The sequence below is a fragment of the Vidua chalybeata genome, chromosome 9 (assembly GCF_026979565.1).
Source record: "Vidua chalybeata isolate OUT-0048 chromosome 9, bVidCha1 merged haplotype, whole genome shotgun sequence".
Taxonomy (NCBI): domain Eukaryota; kingdom Metazoa; phylum Chordata; class Aves; order Passeriformes; family Viduidae; genus Vidua; species Vidua chalybeata.
In genome coordinates, this window is record NC_071538.1 from 2,699,837 (window position 1) to 2,716,018 (window position 16,182).

A 16,182-nucleotide genomic window follows, 5' to 3' on the forward strand; every position below is an offset into this window, starting at 1 on the left:
CCATGGATACATGCATGTGACAACAGGCTACATGTGTGTACATCCATGATTTACTTCTCTTTTTAAAGAAAGGCCATGAAGGAATGCTGTAAAATGTTATCTGGATATGTTTTTGGAGGGAGCTCAGCTGCATGTGTGTACATCCCTGATTTACTTCTCTTTTTCAAGAAAGGCCATGAAGGAAGGCTATAAAATGTCATCTGGATATGTTTTTGGAGGAAGCTCAGCAGCAGAGAGGATGCACTGAGCCATTTCAAACGCGCCGAACGCCTCACCCCACGTCCTGCAGCGCTCTGCCAGCCCCCGGGCTGGCCAGCAGGGAGGGAGCAGCTGGATGGCACCGCTCTGCAGCTCCCACTTCAAGGCCTTTGCCTGAACGAGGTGCCAGAATTCCCAGCTGATGTGCCCCCTCTCGGCTCGCCCTCCCCTGAACAGGCAGCTGAATGCCAAGGTTGCCAATCCACTCCAGCTGCGCACGAGGATTTGCACCCCTGGGCTGCCTCCGGAGCAGAGAAAGAATGAGAGGTGATTTTCAAGCTTTCTGCTGCTGCTGGGGCACCGAGGGCAGTGCTGGCGTCTGCAGCCAGTGTGGGGAATGGATTTGTAGAGAATTCTCAAAATCTGGCAGAAGGCTCACACAGTGTGCATCTGTATGCAAACCTTGAGATGAGAAATGCTGACTTAGAAATGCCATGGGATAGGACAGACATTGCTGAGAGAGAAATGGAGCTAGAAACAAGTTTCAAAGGATGGTTTTGCAAATAAGATTAGGTACTTTAGAGAAATAGAACCATGAAAGATGCATTGTAGTAGGACCCACGAGGGGTAATTTTAGATTATTGGCTTTAAGGCATTTACAGCATGGTGTGGCAAAAGCTGATAGGCCAAGAAACACTTATAATGTATTTTAATTAGGAAATAATTGTCTTCTGATTGTGACGGCATGCATTATAACATCTGTATGGTCTCACCCTTCACATGAGACTGAAAATAGAATAAAAATTTATAAAACATCTCTCAGTTTCCCCATCTCTGGGTCAGAAAAGGGCTTAATCCAACAGGCCTCCTGCTTCCCCAGGGCTGGGCTGCCTGTGCTGGAGGGGAGCTGGGACATGACACAGCCATGGGGGAAAGATGGGGATGAGAAACAGCTGGGAGAAATCCTGCTGGAGACCCACCTGCTCTCCTTGGGAAAGGCATATAAGCTCAGGGGCTCAGCCCAACTCATTTTCTGACCTGTTTTGGCTGCTCTGGGCTGTTTTAAATAGATCTGCCCTGCTCTCTTTGTCCAGGGACTGGGATGTGCTGCCCTGCACGGTGAGGTCCCTGCCTCCCTCATTGTTGCCCTCACCTCTCCTTCCCTGCTGGCAAAAATTTCTTTTTTGGTGGTGATGAGGATTAAGCAGCAGTCTAAAAAACTAGGAAATGAAGTTTAAAAAGTGTAAAAATACTCCAGAAAAGGCATAGATATGGGGGATGTGGTTCAGTGCTGCACTTGGTAGTGATGGATGATGGTTGGACTCAATGACCTTGGAGGTCTTTTCAGACCTAAATGGTTCTGTGAGAAGTGGTTGCTGCTCCTCCATGGGTAGCATCACCTGCCATCCTTCTGTGGACTATTTTCCAGGGTTGTGTTCCAGCACTGAAAGTCACATCAGCATGGCCAAGCACATAAAGCCTGGGATATTCCCGCTTGGAAATATAATAAGAAAGCACGTGAAGGGAACATGAAGAAAAAAACCTCATCCTACTATTCATAGCTCCTTTAAAAAATTATTTTGCCCTTGGCAGGCAGTTTTTGCTGCCACATTATGCTCCATGTTTATTTGTGGCTGCTGGGAGGACAAGGATTCTCGGGAGATGTCATCTCAAGGGAAGGGATGCAAAAATGGGTGTAAGTCCATCAGATTGGAAGAAAAGGGAGATTTGCTTAGCTGTGCCCTTGATTTCCCTGCTGTCTGTGTCTCAGCAGCTCATCCCCTGAGTCCCTGGGTGCGTGGGGGCAAATAATGACTCTGCAGATGCACAAATACAGCAGGAACTCCATAACCCAGAGACTGCAGAATGATGGTGGAGAGGAGCTCTGTTACTCCCACGCTTTGGAAAAACTTTGAGACCTTTTCATTCCCTGGAAACTGCCTGTTGCAGGGACTCAGAGTTCAAACTTATGGCTCTGTGAAAAACAGTTTGGATCAGGAAAGCACGAGCAGCAAACCCTTCTTCACTGGGCTGCAGGCCCAGGACACTCCTGTTGGTTGCAAACAGGACAGGACAGCCCTGCTGGTTGCAAACACCTCATTCCCACCACTGGGTTGGGATTCCTACCATCCTAGGGATTTTCATCTTCCCACCATAAGATGATAAATGACTTTAATTAAAGCAGCAAGCTGATGAAGGCTCTTGTACTTGGGTGGGTGGGCGATGTGATGTTGTTACATTGGCTTTTTTTAAATGTCTTTTGGCTCTTTTTGGATGTCTTTACTGGCTTTGAAGCCAAGATGTGCCCTTGCTCTAGTTGTTTGTTTTGCAGCCTGCAAATGGGTACTCGAACAGCAGCAGCTGCAGCCACAGCCCTGATCAAACTGGGAGAGATTCTTCCTGTGAATTAAAATGAAATCCAGACAGCCATGGGACAGACTGGAGATTGCCCCTGAGTTTTCACAGTCTCTGTCCCTTTGGGCTGTATCAAGATCTCCTGTGGCAGCACAGACCCTGCAGAATTCCATGCAGAGACCATGGAATGTTCCCAGAGCCTGTGGATGCTGTGGGAAGCAGGATGCCTAACAGCATGATGAGGTACAGGGATGTGACTCCTGCAGAGGCAGAGTTTAGTGAGAGCTGGCGTGGAGATGTGAGCCAAGAATTGGGATATCCACGGAAAACACACAGAGGGCTGCATCCACCCCGCCCTTTAAGGGCTTTTCTGTGCCCTATGCCTGCATCAGGCCACATCTCTGTGTGCATATGCAGATTCCCAGTTTGTGCATGTGCCCAGGCACCATGGAAGGTCAGGAATTATTTGATTGATACAATTCCAGCCCCGTTTCAGACGTGAGCTGCATCCTGCCGCTGGCACAGCGCAGTGGAGGTGGCTGGGGGAGTTGCACAGGCTCTGCTGAGCTCATCTCACGTCACAGGGCAGTGAAGGAAACTGGGTGGGACATCACAGCCTGGGCTCCTCCTGTGTGTTTCTTGCACAGGCTTTCCAGGCAGATAAGGAGGGCCTGGAGGAGCAGGCTGAGTGTTTACACAGAGCTGCTTACAAGGAGCAGGGTGCCAGGGTGATGCCAGGGAGGAACCCACAGATCTGCAGCTCAGCGATTCCCCAGGTGAAATTTAGTGGCATTTACTCCCCTCACATGGATGGATTTACCAAAAAGGTGAGGAAAAGCTTAAAATGAACCCCCAGATGTCCCCCAGTCCACAGGCCTGATGCATTCAATGCCTCCACGCTTCAGCTCCTGAAGCACTGCTGAGTAGATGCTTCTGAACAGGGTCTGGGTGCATGGGGAGAGCACTTTGCTCATGATTTCTCTGGTACATGCTGAAAAAAAGGCTGCCCAACACTCCCCCAGAGCCCCAGCATCCTCCTGCCAGTGGATAAAACCTTCCCTGCTGGCAGGGGCCAGCACATATCTGGGGACACCTTGGTGGCCGTGTCATTGTGGGTGGCAGCAGGCAGGGCTGGGTGGCACATGGGGACACGCAGGCATGGTCAAAAGTCAGTGGGGCGGGGATAGAAATATTTAAACATTTCCTGGAGTGCAGATCTTGTGACTCTGCTGCTTGGAGGAGGAGGAAGGTGCTCAGCCTCTCTCTTCCTCCTCCCCAGGGTTCTGCTGTCCTGACAGAGGTGAGGAACTTGAGCCCCACCGTGCCCAGGGGATGCTGTGCTGCTTTTCTGGCCAGGAAAGTAACTTTTTTTTTTTTTTTTTTTTTCTTTGTGGCAAAGGTATAGAAATTAATACAAGGAAATGAAATGCATCAAAATCAATGAAATATTGTGTTTATTTCCTGCTGAGCAGAGAAATAAACCATCCAATCTTTGGCTTGCCTGAGGGTAAATTCATATAAGTTTATACTTTGCTTTTATACCTTAAGACTTCTCTATCCCTTTCCTGATTTACTTAGGTAATTTATTTCCAGTTCAGCTTGTCAGGCAGTAACTCCTGAAAGTGCTGATCAGAAAATGGGTATTGGAGCCCCACTTTTTCTAGATGCCAGATAGATGAAGGCAAATTAAGTCCTACCTGATCAATCTCCTAATGTGCTGAAAAGCTTAGGAGAAGCTTCCTGTCAGGTAGGGTCTCCTCGTGGCCTGTAGAAGAAGGAGGGATTAAGGTTGGCTTTGTCTCACTCCAGGTGTTGGATCCAGGGCAGGCAGGACTGTGTGTGGCTGCCATCCAAAACTGAAGGGGAATGCCCATCTCCACCTGACACTGATGGCTTATCAGGTAACCTGTGATGAGTCTGAGATGACATTTACAGCAAAAGCAGCAGGGACACCTCCCTGCGCCATGGATGGGACGGGCTGAGGCCAGGCAAGGAAACAAGGAGTCCATGAGTGCTAAAGCTGTGCTTCTCTCCAGCCCTTGGCTCCCCTGGCTGGCCCTGGCACTGCTGTCCTCAGCTGCCCCTCACACAGGACATAAGGAGTGTAAATGGTGAGGTTTCACAGGCTAATGAAACGGTATTTTCTGTTCATTAATCAGGTGAAGACCACAGGGCCCTTAAAATTGCCCCCTAATGTGTTTCATGGGCCACGCCTGGCACATCCTCCCCTCCGAAGGCGCTGAGCACTGCACCTCTCCCATCCTTCTGTGGACCCCTGGGTTCTGGTGGTGAACCCAGAGCCCTCCCTCTGACCACCATGGAGCTCCCAGCTCGCAACCAGAAGAAGGGCTCTACCCCTCCCAGAATGAAGGCAGCAGAAGTCCTTAACTTGGAGTTAAATGCTGCTGTGTACAACAAGGATAAAGAAGCTGTGCTGGAGCTGCTGGAGCAAGGGGCAGATGTGAATTCCAAGGTAGACAGTGGCTGGACACCCCTGCAGACTGCAGTGAGAGTCGACGAGGAGGAGCTGGTCCAGCTTCTGCTGGACAGGGGAGCTTCTCTGCACGCCAGGAAGGACAATGGTGGCACTGCATTTACTGAGGCAGGGATAGCAGGGAACGTGGAGGTCCTGAAGCTCCTCCTGGAGCGTGGGTCAGACATCCACGAGCAGGACATCAATGGCTTCACAGCTTTCATGGAGGCTGCATGGTACGGGAAGGAGGAAGCCTTGAGATTCCTGTACAGCAGAGGGGCAAAGGTGAATTTGAGGAGGGAGACCAGCGAGGAGAAAGCCAAGCTGCACAAAGGAGGTGCCACAGCACTAATGGACGCTTGCAAGGAGCGCCACTTCTCGGCGGTGAAAATCCTGGTCGAGGAGATGAGGGCTGATGTGAACATCCGTGACAACAGAGACAGGAATGCCTTGATCCACGCCCTAAAGAAGGGTTCAGACAAAAAAAAGTATGAGTCAGCTGTGTCCATAGTTCATTTCCTGCTGGAGCACGGTGTGGATGTGAAGAGCAAAGATGAATGTGGGAAAACTGCCCTCATCCTGGCTGTTGAAATGGAGAGCCCAGAGCTGGTGACAGCTTTGTTGGAGAAGGATGAGATAGATATTGATGACGCAGATGAGGAGGGCAACACAGCCCTGATGGTGGCTGTGGAGAAAGATGATTGCAGAATAGCAAAGTTGTTGTGTGAAAAGGGAGCGAGGACTAATCGTGGGAACCTGATTGCAGTTGCAAGGAGAAATCGTTCTTCCAGCATGGAAAACCTTCTTCGTGAGTACAAGGTCAGGCTTGTTCCAGATCCCCCCAGAGCATGGGAGCCAAAGAGCAAACGCTGGAGGGCCCAGCTGAAAAAACTTGATCAAATGTATCGCCCCATGATTGGCAAACTGAAGACATTTCCATACATCCAGCAGAAAATTCAGGATGGCATCTACCTCGGGCTCCACGGAGGGACAGAGGTAGCAGTGCAAATAACCCGCAGTGCAGAGGGTGACAAAGAGAAAGAGTTCCTTGGAAAATGTTCTCACAGTGAACATCTACTGAAGCTCTTCCAGTCTGAGAAGGAAAAAGGCTGCATGTACTTGTGCTTCCTGCTCTGGGAAAAAAACCTCCAGGAGCACCTGCAGGACCCTGAAGGCCAGAAGGATTACAAAGCTGCTCTGAAGATCATCTTCCAGGCACTGAGAGAGCTGCACTCCCTCGGATTTGCTCACCAGGATCTGCAGCCTGGGAACTTCGTAATAGGTTATGTTTTGCTTTCTTTATGCTTTCATTTCGCTTTCCCTGAAGTTTAGAGAAGGAGGTGTCTCACACTTGTCTGTAAAAGTAGAGATGTCTTTGTGCTGAATGGGGTGGCTTTAGATCTCTTCTTTAAATAAGTACAGGTAGGTTCACAGAGAGAAACAAGCTTACACATGTCATTAGCTCTGCCTGCCTCTCCAGGGCTCTGCAGGCAGATGAACCCATCACAGCTGCCTTCAGAGAACCTTTTTAAAGAAGAGGCCATCCAGAAGTCAGTGATGGACTGTATGAAGGTTTGCCACCTTTTATTTGCTAACAATTTCTCTTATTTCCCCAGATTTAGGTGGCAAAATTTACTTGGCGGACTTTGGTAATAAAAGAAGGTCAATTGAAGGCCAAGAAGAACTTGTGAAGTCAGATTTAGAGGTAAGTTCTCTGGGAACCAACCTATGGTTTAAAATGTTGGGTGCTCTGTAGCTGTGGGTCCTAGGGAAAGGCTTTTTGCATCCCCAACTAGAAAATGCTTTGATTTGTGGGAAAATCAGTGTAGTGACAGATGTTGCATAAGTGCGATGTTGATTTTGGAAGCCTTCTCCGTGGCCTCAGGTGGAATGCAGTGTTCTTTTGGGGTGCCTGTCAGCACAAAAAGTCTGACATTCTCAGTAACCAGGGTTCCAACAGGTGTGTGTTTTACACTTCTGGGCCCCTGCAGGGTTTGGGGATACGAGTCCTCTTCCATTGGGTTGGAGGCTGGGTGCCTGTGGCACGGGAGCAGTGATGTCTCTTTGCAGGCCCTGGGCAGGCTCGTGCTCTACGTTTTAACAAGGGGTAGGAAACCCCTCCAGCAAGTTGGAATTAGGGATTTGGCTCCCAATTCCCCAGATTACACGGAGGCTCTGGACCTTGTACAAAGCCTGTCCTCTCCTGATGAACGAGGCTTGGAAGGATTGAGCAAACATCCCTATTTCTGGAGCAATCAGAGGTAAGGCCTGGGAGTACAAAGGAGGTGGAATTTTGGTGTGGGAATTGCCTGTAGTGCTGGGAACAGTCAGGTCCCATTGCAGCTAATGAAGCTTCTCATCCCACAGCAGGTTCAACTTCCTGAAGACTATATGGAATAAAATCAAAGACGACCCAAACCGAAAAAGTATTTTTCAAGATCCTAATGTCACTAAGAAAGCTTTTCCTTATCCACAGTGGACTAAAATGGTAATCCTCTTCAATTTGGATTGGTATCAGGTTTGAGCTAGAGATTCAAGCATAAGATTTTCCAAGTGTTTAAAAATGGAACTGGAAAAAGCAGCCCCACATAAAATACAGACAACTGGAAAAAACAATTCAATCGAAGGCGCGTAGTCAGAAGATGTTGTTGCTAAAGGAAGCTCTGCTAACTGGGGTTGATCATTCTCAAATTGGCTGGCAAACCTTCAAAATCTATTGTTTTTTGTGGGGTGTGAAAGGCAGGGAATAATCTGTGTGCTTTCTTTCAGATTGACAAAGATGTTTTACGCGTCATGGAAAATCCTAAGAATGCAAAACCTACCAGATACAGAAATAATGTCACTCAACTCCTGAGGCTCATGAGAAACATGGATGAACACAAAGATGAAGGGTACGTGTTCCCATCCTTGCTCCTGCCATGGGTGCATAGAATCAGAGAATATCCTGAGCTGGAGAGGACCCACAAGGATCACCAAGGTCTGTTTTTGCCCAGGACAAGCCCAAGAATCCCCACCATGTGCCTGAGAGATCTGCCCAAGATGAAAGTGAAAGGCAGATGAAGGTGCTGGAGGAATAACCAAAAAAAAAAAAAAAAAAAAAAAAAAAAAAAAAAAAGAAAAAAGAAAGAAAAAAAAAAAGAAAAAAGAAAGGATTGAGGAGTAGAACAGTTGCAGCTCTGCGGTTTCCTTTCCATGTTATCAGAAAGCCTCTCTGGAATGGCTTTTTCTCTGCAAGGGCATCCTAGAATATTGACCCCTCAGACAAGCTTTAAAAATCCTGTTTGCTTCTGTTCTCTTTCAGGATCAGCAACAAAATAGGAGACTATGCTGAGTATTTCCTGAAGGTTTTCCCAGAACTTACCATCTATGTGTACAACAGCTTACGCCAGAACCCCACGTGCAGTCACCTCACAGACTTCCAGGACCCTTCTCTGTAGGATGTCACTGCCTCCTGTCCTGTGTCTGATCCCACCATCACTCTTTTTATTTCTTATTTATTCACCTGCAAAAGAGCTGAAGATGTGGGTAAGGAGATGGGATAAAGCACACACAGGGACAGTATGGAGGACTGAATTTAGGAAAGATTCCAAAGAGTTTGGTGTAACAGCCACAACCTTTGGATGCTCTGATTTGCACTGTGATTATACATTGCTTATGGAAATGGTTCTCAGCTTTTTAAACTGGGATTGTTATTCTTTCAATAACCCCATGGAGAAACAAACTTGAAATAAATTTGAGAAGAAAACTGACTCTATGCTCCTTTAGGAACGAGGTCCCCAAGATGTGTCCCAGACCCAACCTGCCACCACCTCTAACTTGGTTTGCCTTGACAGTCCCAAACATATCCTACAAACTGACATCAGGAACCTGGGGTGGCAAGTTTTGTTTCACAGGGAAAAGGGCTGGCGTTCATGCTGAGGGGCCTGTGGCCCTCAGTCAGAGGTTGCCTCCTGAAATTTCAAACGGCGAAGGATGTGTCCCAGACCCAACCTGCCACCACCTCGAACTTGGCCTGCCCTGACATTCCCAAACGTATCCTACAAACTGACATCAGGAACCTGGGTGGTGAGCTTTGTTTCACAGGGAAAAGGGCTGGAGTTCATATTCAGGGACCTGTGGCCCTCAATGGGTGGTTGCCTCCAAAAAATCCGAATGGCAAAGGATGTGTCCCAGACCCAACCTGCCACCACTTTAAATTCAGGTTGCCCTGACAGTCCCAAGTGCATCCTACAAACTGACATCAGGAACCTGGGTGGTGAGCTTTGTTTCACAGGGAAAAGGGCTGGAGTTCATGTTCAGTGGCCTGTGGCCCTCAACGGGCAGTTGCCTGCAAAAAATCCAAATGGCACATTGCACATGGAGAGAGGTTCTGCAGCAGTGTCAAAGCACCACCTGCATCAGTGGCCCTGCCTTGGAGTAAAGGTCCTTCTGAGCGTCCTGGAAACCTTTTAAATACATTATGGAGGTTTGACTACTCAATTGTCGATGAGAAAATGAAACCTGGAGAATGCTGGCTCCTCTTTTGCCAATATCTTTGGGTTTTTTACCTTTCCTTCCTGTTCTTTTTTTTGTTTTGTTTTGTTTTGGTTTGTTTTTTTTTTCTTACTCACTGTGGCTTTCTCATGCCCAGAAGGCAAGAGGACACCCAGAGATGCATGCTCAGGTCTCAGCATAGGGGGGAGCAGGGACTATAGGGTGCCCTGTGCCATGGCTACATTTCTGCTCTTGCATGAAGAGAAGTGAGGCCACAGGCTGGGCTCCTCCAGCCTCCTGTAAAATGCCACATTTCTGTCTTTCTGTGACCTTTGCAATTTCTTCCATCACTCTGCTGTTCCACTGAAGGGTCAGGATAAGCATACGAGCCTGCATGGTGGCTGAGGCACTTTCCTTAATGGTGAGAAATTAGTTTTCTATTATGGTTTCTTGTTGTCATTGTCATCTACAAAATATGCTGTGTTTAGAAGAGATCCATACAAACATTTCATTAACATGCTTTAAGCATGACTGCATATTGTCCCAGTATGAAGAAATAATGTCACGGCTCTGTTTTGATCAGAATTTTCCCTTGTGGGACATCTATACTTTATTTTGGTCCTACGTAGAATCAATCCCAAATAAAATCCTTCAAGAACAGCACCTGAGCTATTTGTAAAGTGATTCCATTCCTGAGCCCTGTCCCCACCCCATTGTGGGGAGAATCCTTCTGTGGCAGCAGGCAGGTGCAAAAGGGCACCGTGGCTGGGGATGCACTAAAAGCTGGCACAAGATTTTGTTGTTCCTGCTGTTACACAACAGGCAGCCTCAAAAGGTGTGCCCGAAACACAGCAGTGATTAAACCCAGCGAGGCTGTGACTTATCTCTCTGGCTGCTAGGAAGAATTTCCAGGGATGGCTCCTGTGCTCTGTTCTGGTGTCAGAGAAGAAACCTGATCCATGCACAGCATCTACAGAGCAAACTGGTCCTGGAGCATCGGTGCTGCGGCCTTCCCAAAAAAGCGTCTTGAAAAACACACCTGGGTAGCACAAGCACATCTGCGCTCACGCCCTGTGATCCCAGCTCTTTGTGTGGGGTTCCAATGAGAGCTTTATTGAGCCTCTTCCTCAAAAGGATCCAGGGAAAAAGAGCCACTCAGCAGTGGCTCTTATGGATTTTGAGGGACGGAGCAGAACCTCAGGGCCAATGGGATGAGGGCACAGGTGTGGAAGGGCCAATGGGATACATTGAATCTGCATGTCACAGCAAGGCATGCTGGGAGAAGCCCTTTTCCTCACCCTAACAAGGCGGTTATGGCTTGAGGGATTTTCCCTCCAGGGGAGGGTTGTGGCTTCCTTCACACATTGGCCCATGGGAAGAAGGAGTGCAGGGCTGGGAGCAAGGCTGTTGGGCTCTTTCTCCAGGCAGCACTGACAGAACAAGAGCACACAGACTCGATCTGCACCAAAGGAAAATACAGGTTGGATATGAGGAAGAAGTTTTTCACAGAAAGGTGGTAAAGTATGGAATGGCTGCCCAGGGAGGTGGTGGAGTCACCATCCCTGGATGTGTTTAACAAAGCCTGAATGTGGCACTGGGTGCCAGGGTTTAGTTGAGGTGTTGGGGCTGGGTTGGACTCGATGATCTTGAAGGTCTCTTCCAACCCAGTGATTCTGTGAATTCTGTGAAAAACACCAGGCTGCCTCTCCCAGGAGGATGGGCCAGTGAGATGCCAGGCAGGATGGGAAACTGCTGGGTAGTGCTGTAGCTGGGTGGTGTGGCAATGTCTGGGGCACAGCCCAAGCATGGAGGTGTCCTGGGGAACTGGGGGCAGAAGCAGCTGCCAAAATTAGTGCTGTGGGATGCCCCAGCATCAGTGCCCACCTGGGAGGTGCTGCCTGCCTTTGCCTCAGGCAGGTTTGCAGCCCATGAACAGTGCCCAAGGGTGTGATTCGGCCCCACACGCTTCATTGCCCTGCTGTCCTGCCTGCATTTGCTGTGCCTGTGCCTTTTCCCTCTGCTGGGGCTCCCCAGGACAGCTGGCTCAGCCCAGAGTGATGGGATCAGGTGCTCCCTGTCCTGGCTCTTGCATGCTGAGGATGTACATGCTTGTGTGCACAGGGATGCTCCCAGCTCACCGTGGCTCATCTGCTGTTCTGAAAAACAAACCCACAAAGCAGCCCACAGGAGCAGTGGAGTGAAGGCTTTTCTTAGGCTTTGGTTTTGCTGTGCTGAGCTTCAGGCACATCTGTGAGGCCTTGGAGAGCCTGGGCTCAGCTGGGCTCAGAAGTGTTGGTGAAAAGCTCACAAAAACACAGCAAGACTTTGGGGGTGAAAGCTTTCAGGGCAAAATCAACTTCCAGCACAGCAGTTCTGAGAGTTGGTCACATTTCATGTTGTAGGAATGGTATCAACCTCCCAGTGCCTTCAGTTAAATAAATGTTCTTGGCTTTGTGTATTTTTGATCATCCAGAGGCAAAGTGTTGATAATCACAACTGATAAATATGAAACGTGTTGTCCTCTGCCTTAAAATGTACCTGGTGTTATTCCCAGGATGCATTCTTCTAGGATCTGGGATTAAAAAGTGGATAAAAATAGCTCAAAATGACAAAACTGAGAGCTTGCCTCTGACAAACTGATAAAGGTTGTGGTCTTTTCTTCACGAGGTCCAAAGAATATTTGTGATTTCTGCAGCTTCCTGGTGACTTGGCAAAGTCACTTTGACCCAGTTTCACCTGGGGAAAATTAATGCCCTTGCTATGATTTGGTCAGTGCTTTGTAAACACACATAGGCTTAAAAAAATCCCAAAAAACCCAAACCTCACCAAAAACAAAAGCATGCTGAAGCCCCAGTCAGCCACGAGCTGATTTTTGCTGGAAAATCAGAAAGGCTTTGGCAAAACAGGCCCCATCTCAGCACCCAGCTAACTGAACCAAATGGGCTCTCTCAGCCTCGCTACCCACAGGAAGTATTCCATTTGTGTGGGAAGGTGAGGAGCTGAGGTGCATTTTACAGATCCACGTGAGGAAGGAGATTTGTGTGGTGTTTCAGCTGGAAACCAGTGTCACAGCATGTCCCTGCCACGGCTGTGAGCTGTGAGCTGCTGTGCTGTCACCAGGTAAGCTGGAGGATGCTGTGAGTTGCTTTATTTTTAGGTCTTATTGCTGAGTGCAAACGATTCCCTGTGTCCAGGCTGCTCGGCTTCCTTGGATCACACCTGTGTGGGTGTTGTTTTTGGGAGGGCTGAGCTTCCTTTAGTTCCTGCAGGGAAGGGAGAGATGCTGCATCAGTGGCTGCTGCTGCTGAAGGAAGGGTGAGGGTGATCAACAAACAGCACAGGGCTGTGTATGCCCAGGGAGGAGTTCTGGGCATGGAGAGGGATCAGGGGTGCTCCCAGGGAGGAGTTTTGGGCATAGGGAATGATCAGGGAATTCTGGGCATGGAGAAGGACCAGGGATGCTCCCAAGGAGGAGTTCTGGGCATGGAGAAGGATCAGGGAGGCTCTCAGGGAGGCGTTCTGGGCATGGAGGGGGATCAGGGGTGCTCCCAGGGAGGAGTTTTGGGCATGGAGGGGGATCAGGGGTGCTCCCAGGGAGGCGTTCTGGGCATGGAGGGGGATCAGGGGTGCTCCCAGGGAGGCGTTCTGGGCATGGAGGGGGATCAGGGGTGCTCCCAGGGAGGCGTTCTGGGCATGGAGAATGCAGCAGCTGGGAGTTTCTGCGGCTGTTACTGCAGATGGTGGGGCTGCCCCGCATCCTGCACAAACCCCTGTGATTTAAGGGAGCCACAGGCTGTGCTGGGGGGGTCTGGAGGAGGTGAGCACCTCTGGGACCACCTACCTGCCCTGTGGGGCAGGCTGGCTGAGCGAGGGCCTCTTCTTCCCACTGGGGTCTGCAGCTGAGGGAAACAACAGCACAAAGTTCCCACCACGGCTGCTGCAGGGAGCCCTCCAGCCCAGCTCCCATCCCCTCAGGAGCAGGAGGGCTCCCTTCTGTGCTTTCTCACCTTTTTGCTCCTCTGGAGGCTCAGTTTTCTTCTGGGGCCATGGTAGCAGGAGCTTGAGGCCTTCTTTCAGCATGAAGGCAAGGACAGCCTTTTTACCTGGTGAGGGAAGACACATGGAGTGCTCTGATGGCAAATGAGGGGGGACAGCAGTGGTGTGCCCCCCAGATCATTTGGGGCTTGCCCAGAGCACAGGGAAGGATGGCTGAGTGAGGACTTGAGATCTCCTTGATGGTGAAACAGTTTGGGGGCTGCAGAAAAGGGAGGTTTTTTTGTTTTTGTTTTTGTTTTTTTTTTAATACAGGCTCATTAGGAGGTTTGTCCTCAAATTTCTTGGGACACTTTTTACTAGTTCAGCTTATGCATTTATCACCTGCCAAGCTGAAGCATTCTGAACCACATCCATGGATGATTGAGAAAACAAACTGGATTTTTTTTTTTTTCTAGAAAAAGAAAGGTGTGCCAGGCTTTGTGCCTGCCTGGGCAGCTTGTCCCAGGAGTGCCCTGTGGACAGTGCCACAGTGACGCCTGGTGATGGCAGATGGGTCCCTGCCTGCCACCACCCAGCCCTGCTCAAACCATGTCTGCACATCCCTCAAAATAAATGAGTAGGAGAGGAGGTTTTTTCTGCCTGTACAGGTGTTTTCCTCAACAATTTCGGTGCTTTTAAAAGGCAACAAAACCAAACTTTTTTTCCTGACAGCTCAAAAGCAAGTTTTTACCTAAAGGTTAGAAAAGCAAGACCTTTAGAGAAGGATCATTGTTGAAAGCATAAGGTGCAGAAATGTGTCTTGGGAGCTGGTGTGAACATCAGCACAGTCAGAAACAGCAATTTTGGGTCACACATCTTGTCCCCCACATGCCAGGCAAGCTGAGGGATGTTTTTATGCCTGGCTCCTGTTAAAAATTTTCCTGTTTTTTCTGACCCCATGTCTCATTCGTCCCTGTGAGATGCAGCAAGCAGCGGTGGCTTGGGGAGTGTTGTCCCAGGGACACTCCCTGTGGGATTAATGTCCATTCTGGAGAGATCAGAGTCTTTTCTACGTGTCCAGAGCAGCTCCCAGTGCAGTCACTCTCTGACTGCAGTTAAACACGGGCTGTTCTGCCTGGGACTCTCCCAGGCCTTGCAGCAGTTCGCACTGATTTAAACACTGAATATTTTGTGTTGGAAGGGACCTTTCAAGGCCATCGAGTGCAGCCCCCAACACCTTCCACTAGATCAGGCTGCTCAGAGCCCCATCCAACCTGATCCTGAATATTTCCAGGGATGGGGCTGCCACAGCTTCTCTGGATAACCTATACCAGTGTTTTACCACCCTCTAGTGTAAGAAACTACTTCCTATCTCTAATCTGAATCGGTTTAAATGTCACTCTCTCTGCTCCATGAAGACCCTGGCAAACACTGTCCTTGTTCTGGATAACTCCACTGTAACACAAGTTTCCTGGCTTATCACCAGCTTGGAATACATGTGTGATACATGAGGTTTTTCTGGTTTTTTGTTTGCTTTTTTTTTTTTTTTTTTTTTGTGACTTTTGCATTAAAACAACTATATTTCAGAAGGTCCTGGAAGAGCAGTGAAGCTCTGTAACAAGGTGGAGACCCAAGCTGAAGACTGGATGCTGTGCATGGGAATAGCCACGGGGTGAGGTGGTTTGAGCTACAGACATGGCTTGGCATTCCTGGGGCACAGGGCTCTGTCACCTCAGCCCTGCTGTGGAGCAGGAGCTCAAGCATCTGCCTGGAGGCATCCAAATCCTCGAACTCTGCTGCTTTTTAGCCAGAACTTGACAGTGATAAATGACAGGGAGCAGAACACCAGCTTGCTGACGCCCACTCATCCGTCAAAGCGAGATTAGTATGTGCCTATTTTGGTTCCCCCTTTAATCAAAAATCAATTAGACAATTTCCAAATGAATATTCAGCCGAGGATTGGGCTGTCAGGCAGACTGACAGCGCTCAGCATCACTTTGTGTTTTCCAGTTTAGAGTTTTTCAGTGTATTGAAACTAAACAAGGGGATGAGGAAGAATAAACATCTCTTTCCCTGGAGATGTCATCTCAAACTCTGATGGAGCTTATTCTCCATTCCAGATATTCAAAGCACCCTCCACGGAATGCCAGTGTGCCTGGTGTTTGGCTGCACAGTTGTTCTCTTTTTCTTGCTCCCGTTTGACTCGCAGCCCAAAAGATTTCTGTTTCAGGGGGTGTGCCTGAGTATTTTTAACTTGGCTATTGAGATAAATAGGAATTATGCAACAGTTCTTTGCTTTGGAAGTCCCTGTGCTCATTTCCCTATTCACCAAAGAAAATTTCTAAAATCCTGCTGGACAGTTTTGACTGATATTGACAGGAAAAAAAAATTATTCCATTCCATTTTCCCAGCAGGCCTGCATCACATACACCCTCAAAGCTGTGTGAAGGAGGGGATCTTTCCAGGGGAACTTAAAAGATGTCAGGTCTGGGTGTTTCTGCACTGGAAGAACAAACCTGGAGCATAATGTGTAGTAGAGGGAATGGCCACCAGCTTCCTGGGACAGGGGATCTTGGGTACTTTGGAGGGGGTTTTTGCAGGAGGTGAAGAGGCTGGAACTCTGCCCTCCTTGTGGCCCCGGGAGCTCCAGCCCCGCTTGGGCTCCTGAGAGCTCCTCTCCTCCTGTTGGGCCCGGGAGCTCCTGTCCC

The 16,182-nt window shown here is 49.0% G+C and overlaps 1 protein-coding gene and 1 long non-coding RNA gene across 2 annotated transcripts; one reads left to right on the forward strand and one right to left on the reverse strand.

The window, feature by feature from the left end:
- Window positions 1-3,828: 3,828 nt before the first annotated feature.
- Window positions 3,829-8,742, forward strand: RNASEL (ribonuclease L). The gene is made up of 8 exons (XM_053950471.1): window positions 3,829-3,853; window positions 4,363-4,454; window positions 4,713-6,308; window positions 6,643-6,731; window positions 7,097-7,287; window positions 7,394-7,514; window positions 7,796-7,917; window positions 8,328-8,742. Exons 3-8 carry the CDS (start codon window positions 4,871-4,873, stop codon window positions 8,461-8,463), a joined length of 2,097 nt encoding a protein of 698 aa, XP_053806446.1. The 5' UTR covers window positions 3,829-3,853; window positions 4,363-4,454; window positions 4,713-4,870; the 3' UTR covers window positions 8,464-8,742.
- A 3,936-nt stretch (window positions 8,743-12,678) lies between these two features.
- Window positions 12,679-16,065, reverse strand: LOC128792183 (uncharacterized). Its single transcript, XR_008432333.1, has 4 exons — window positions 15,991-16,065; window positions 13,507-13,602; window positions 13,341-13,398; window positions 12,679-12,762 (listed from the first exon to the last, which is right to left on the reverse strand). It is a non-coding gene; the product is annotated as an uncharacterized LOC128792183 (long non-coding RNA).
- Between the last annotated feature and the right edge of the window lie 117 nt (window positions 16,066-16,182).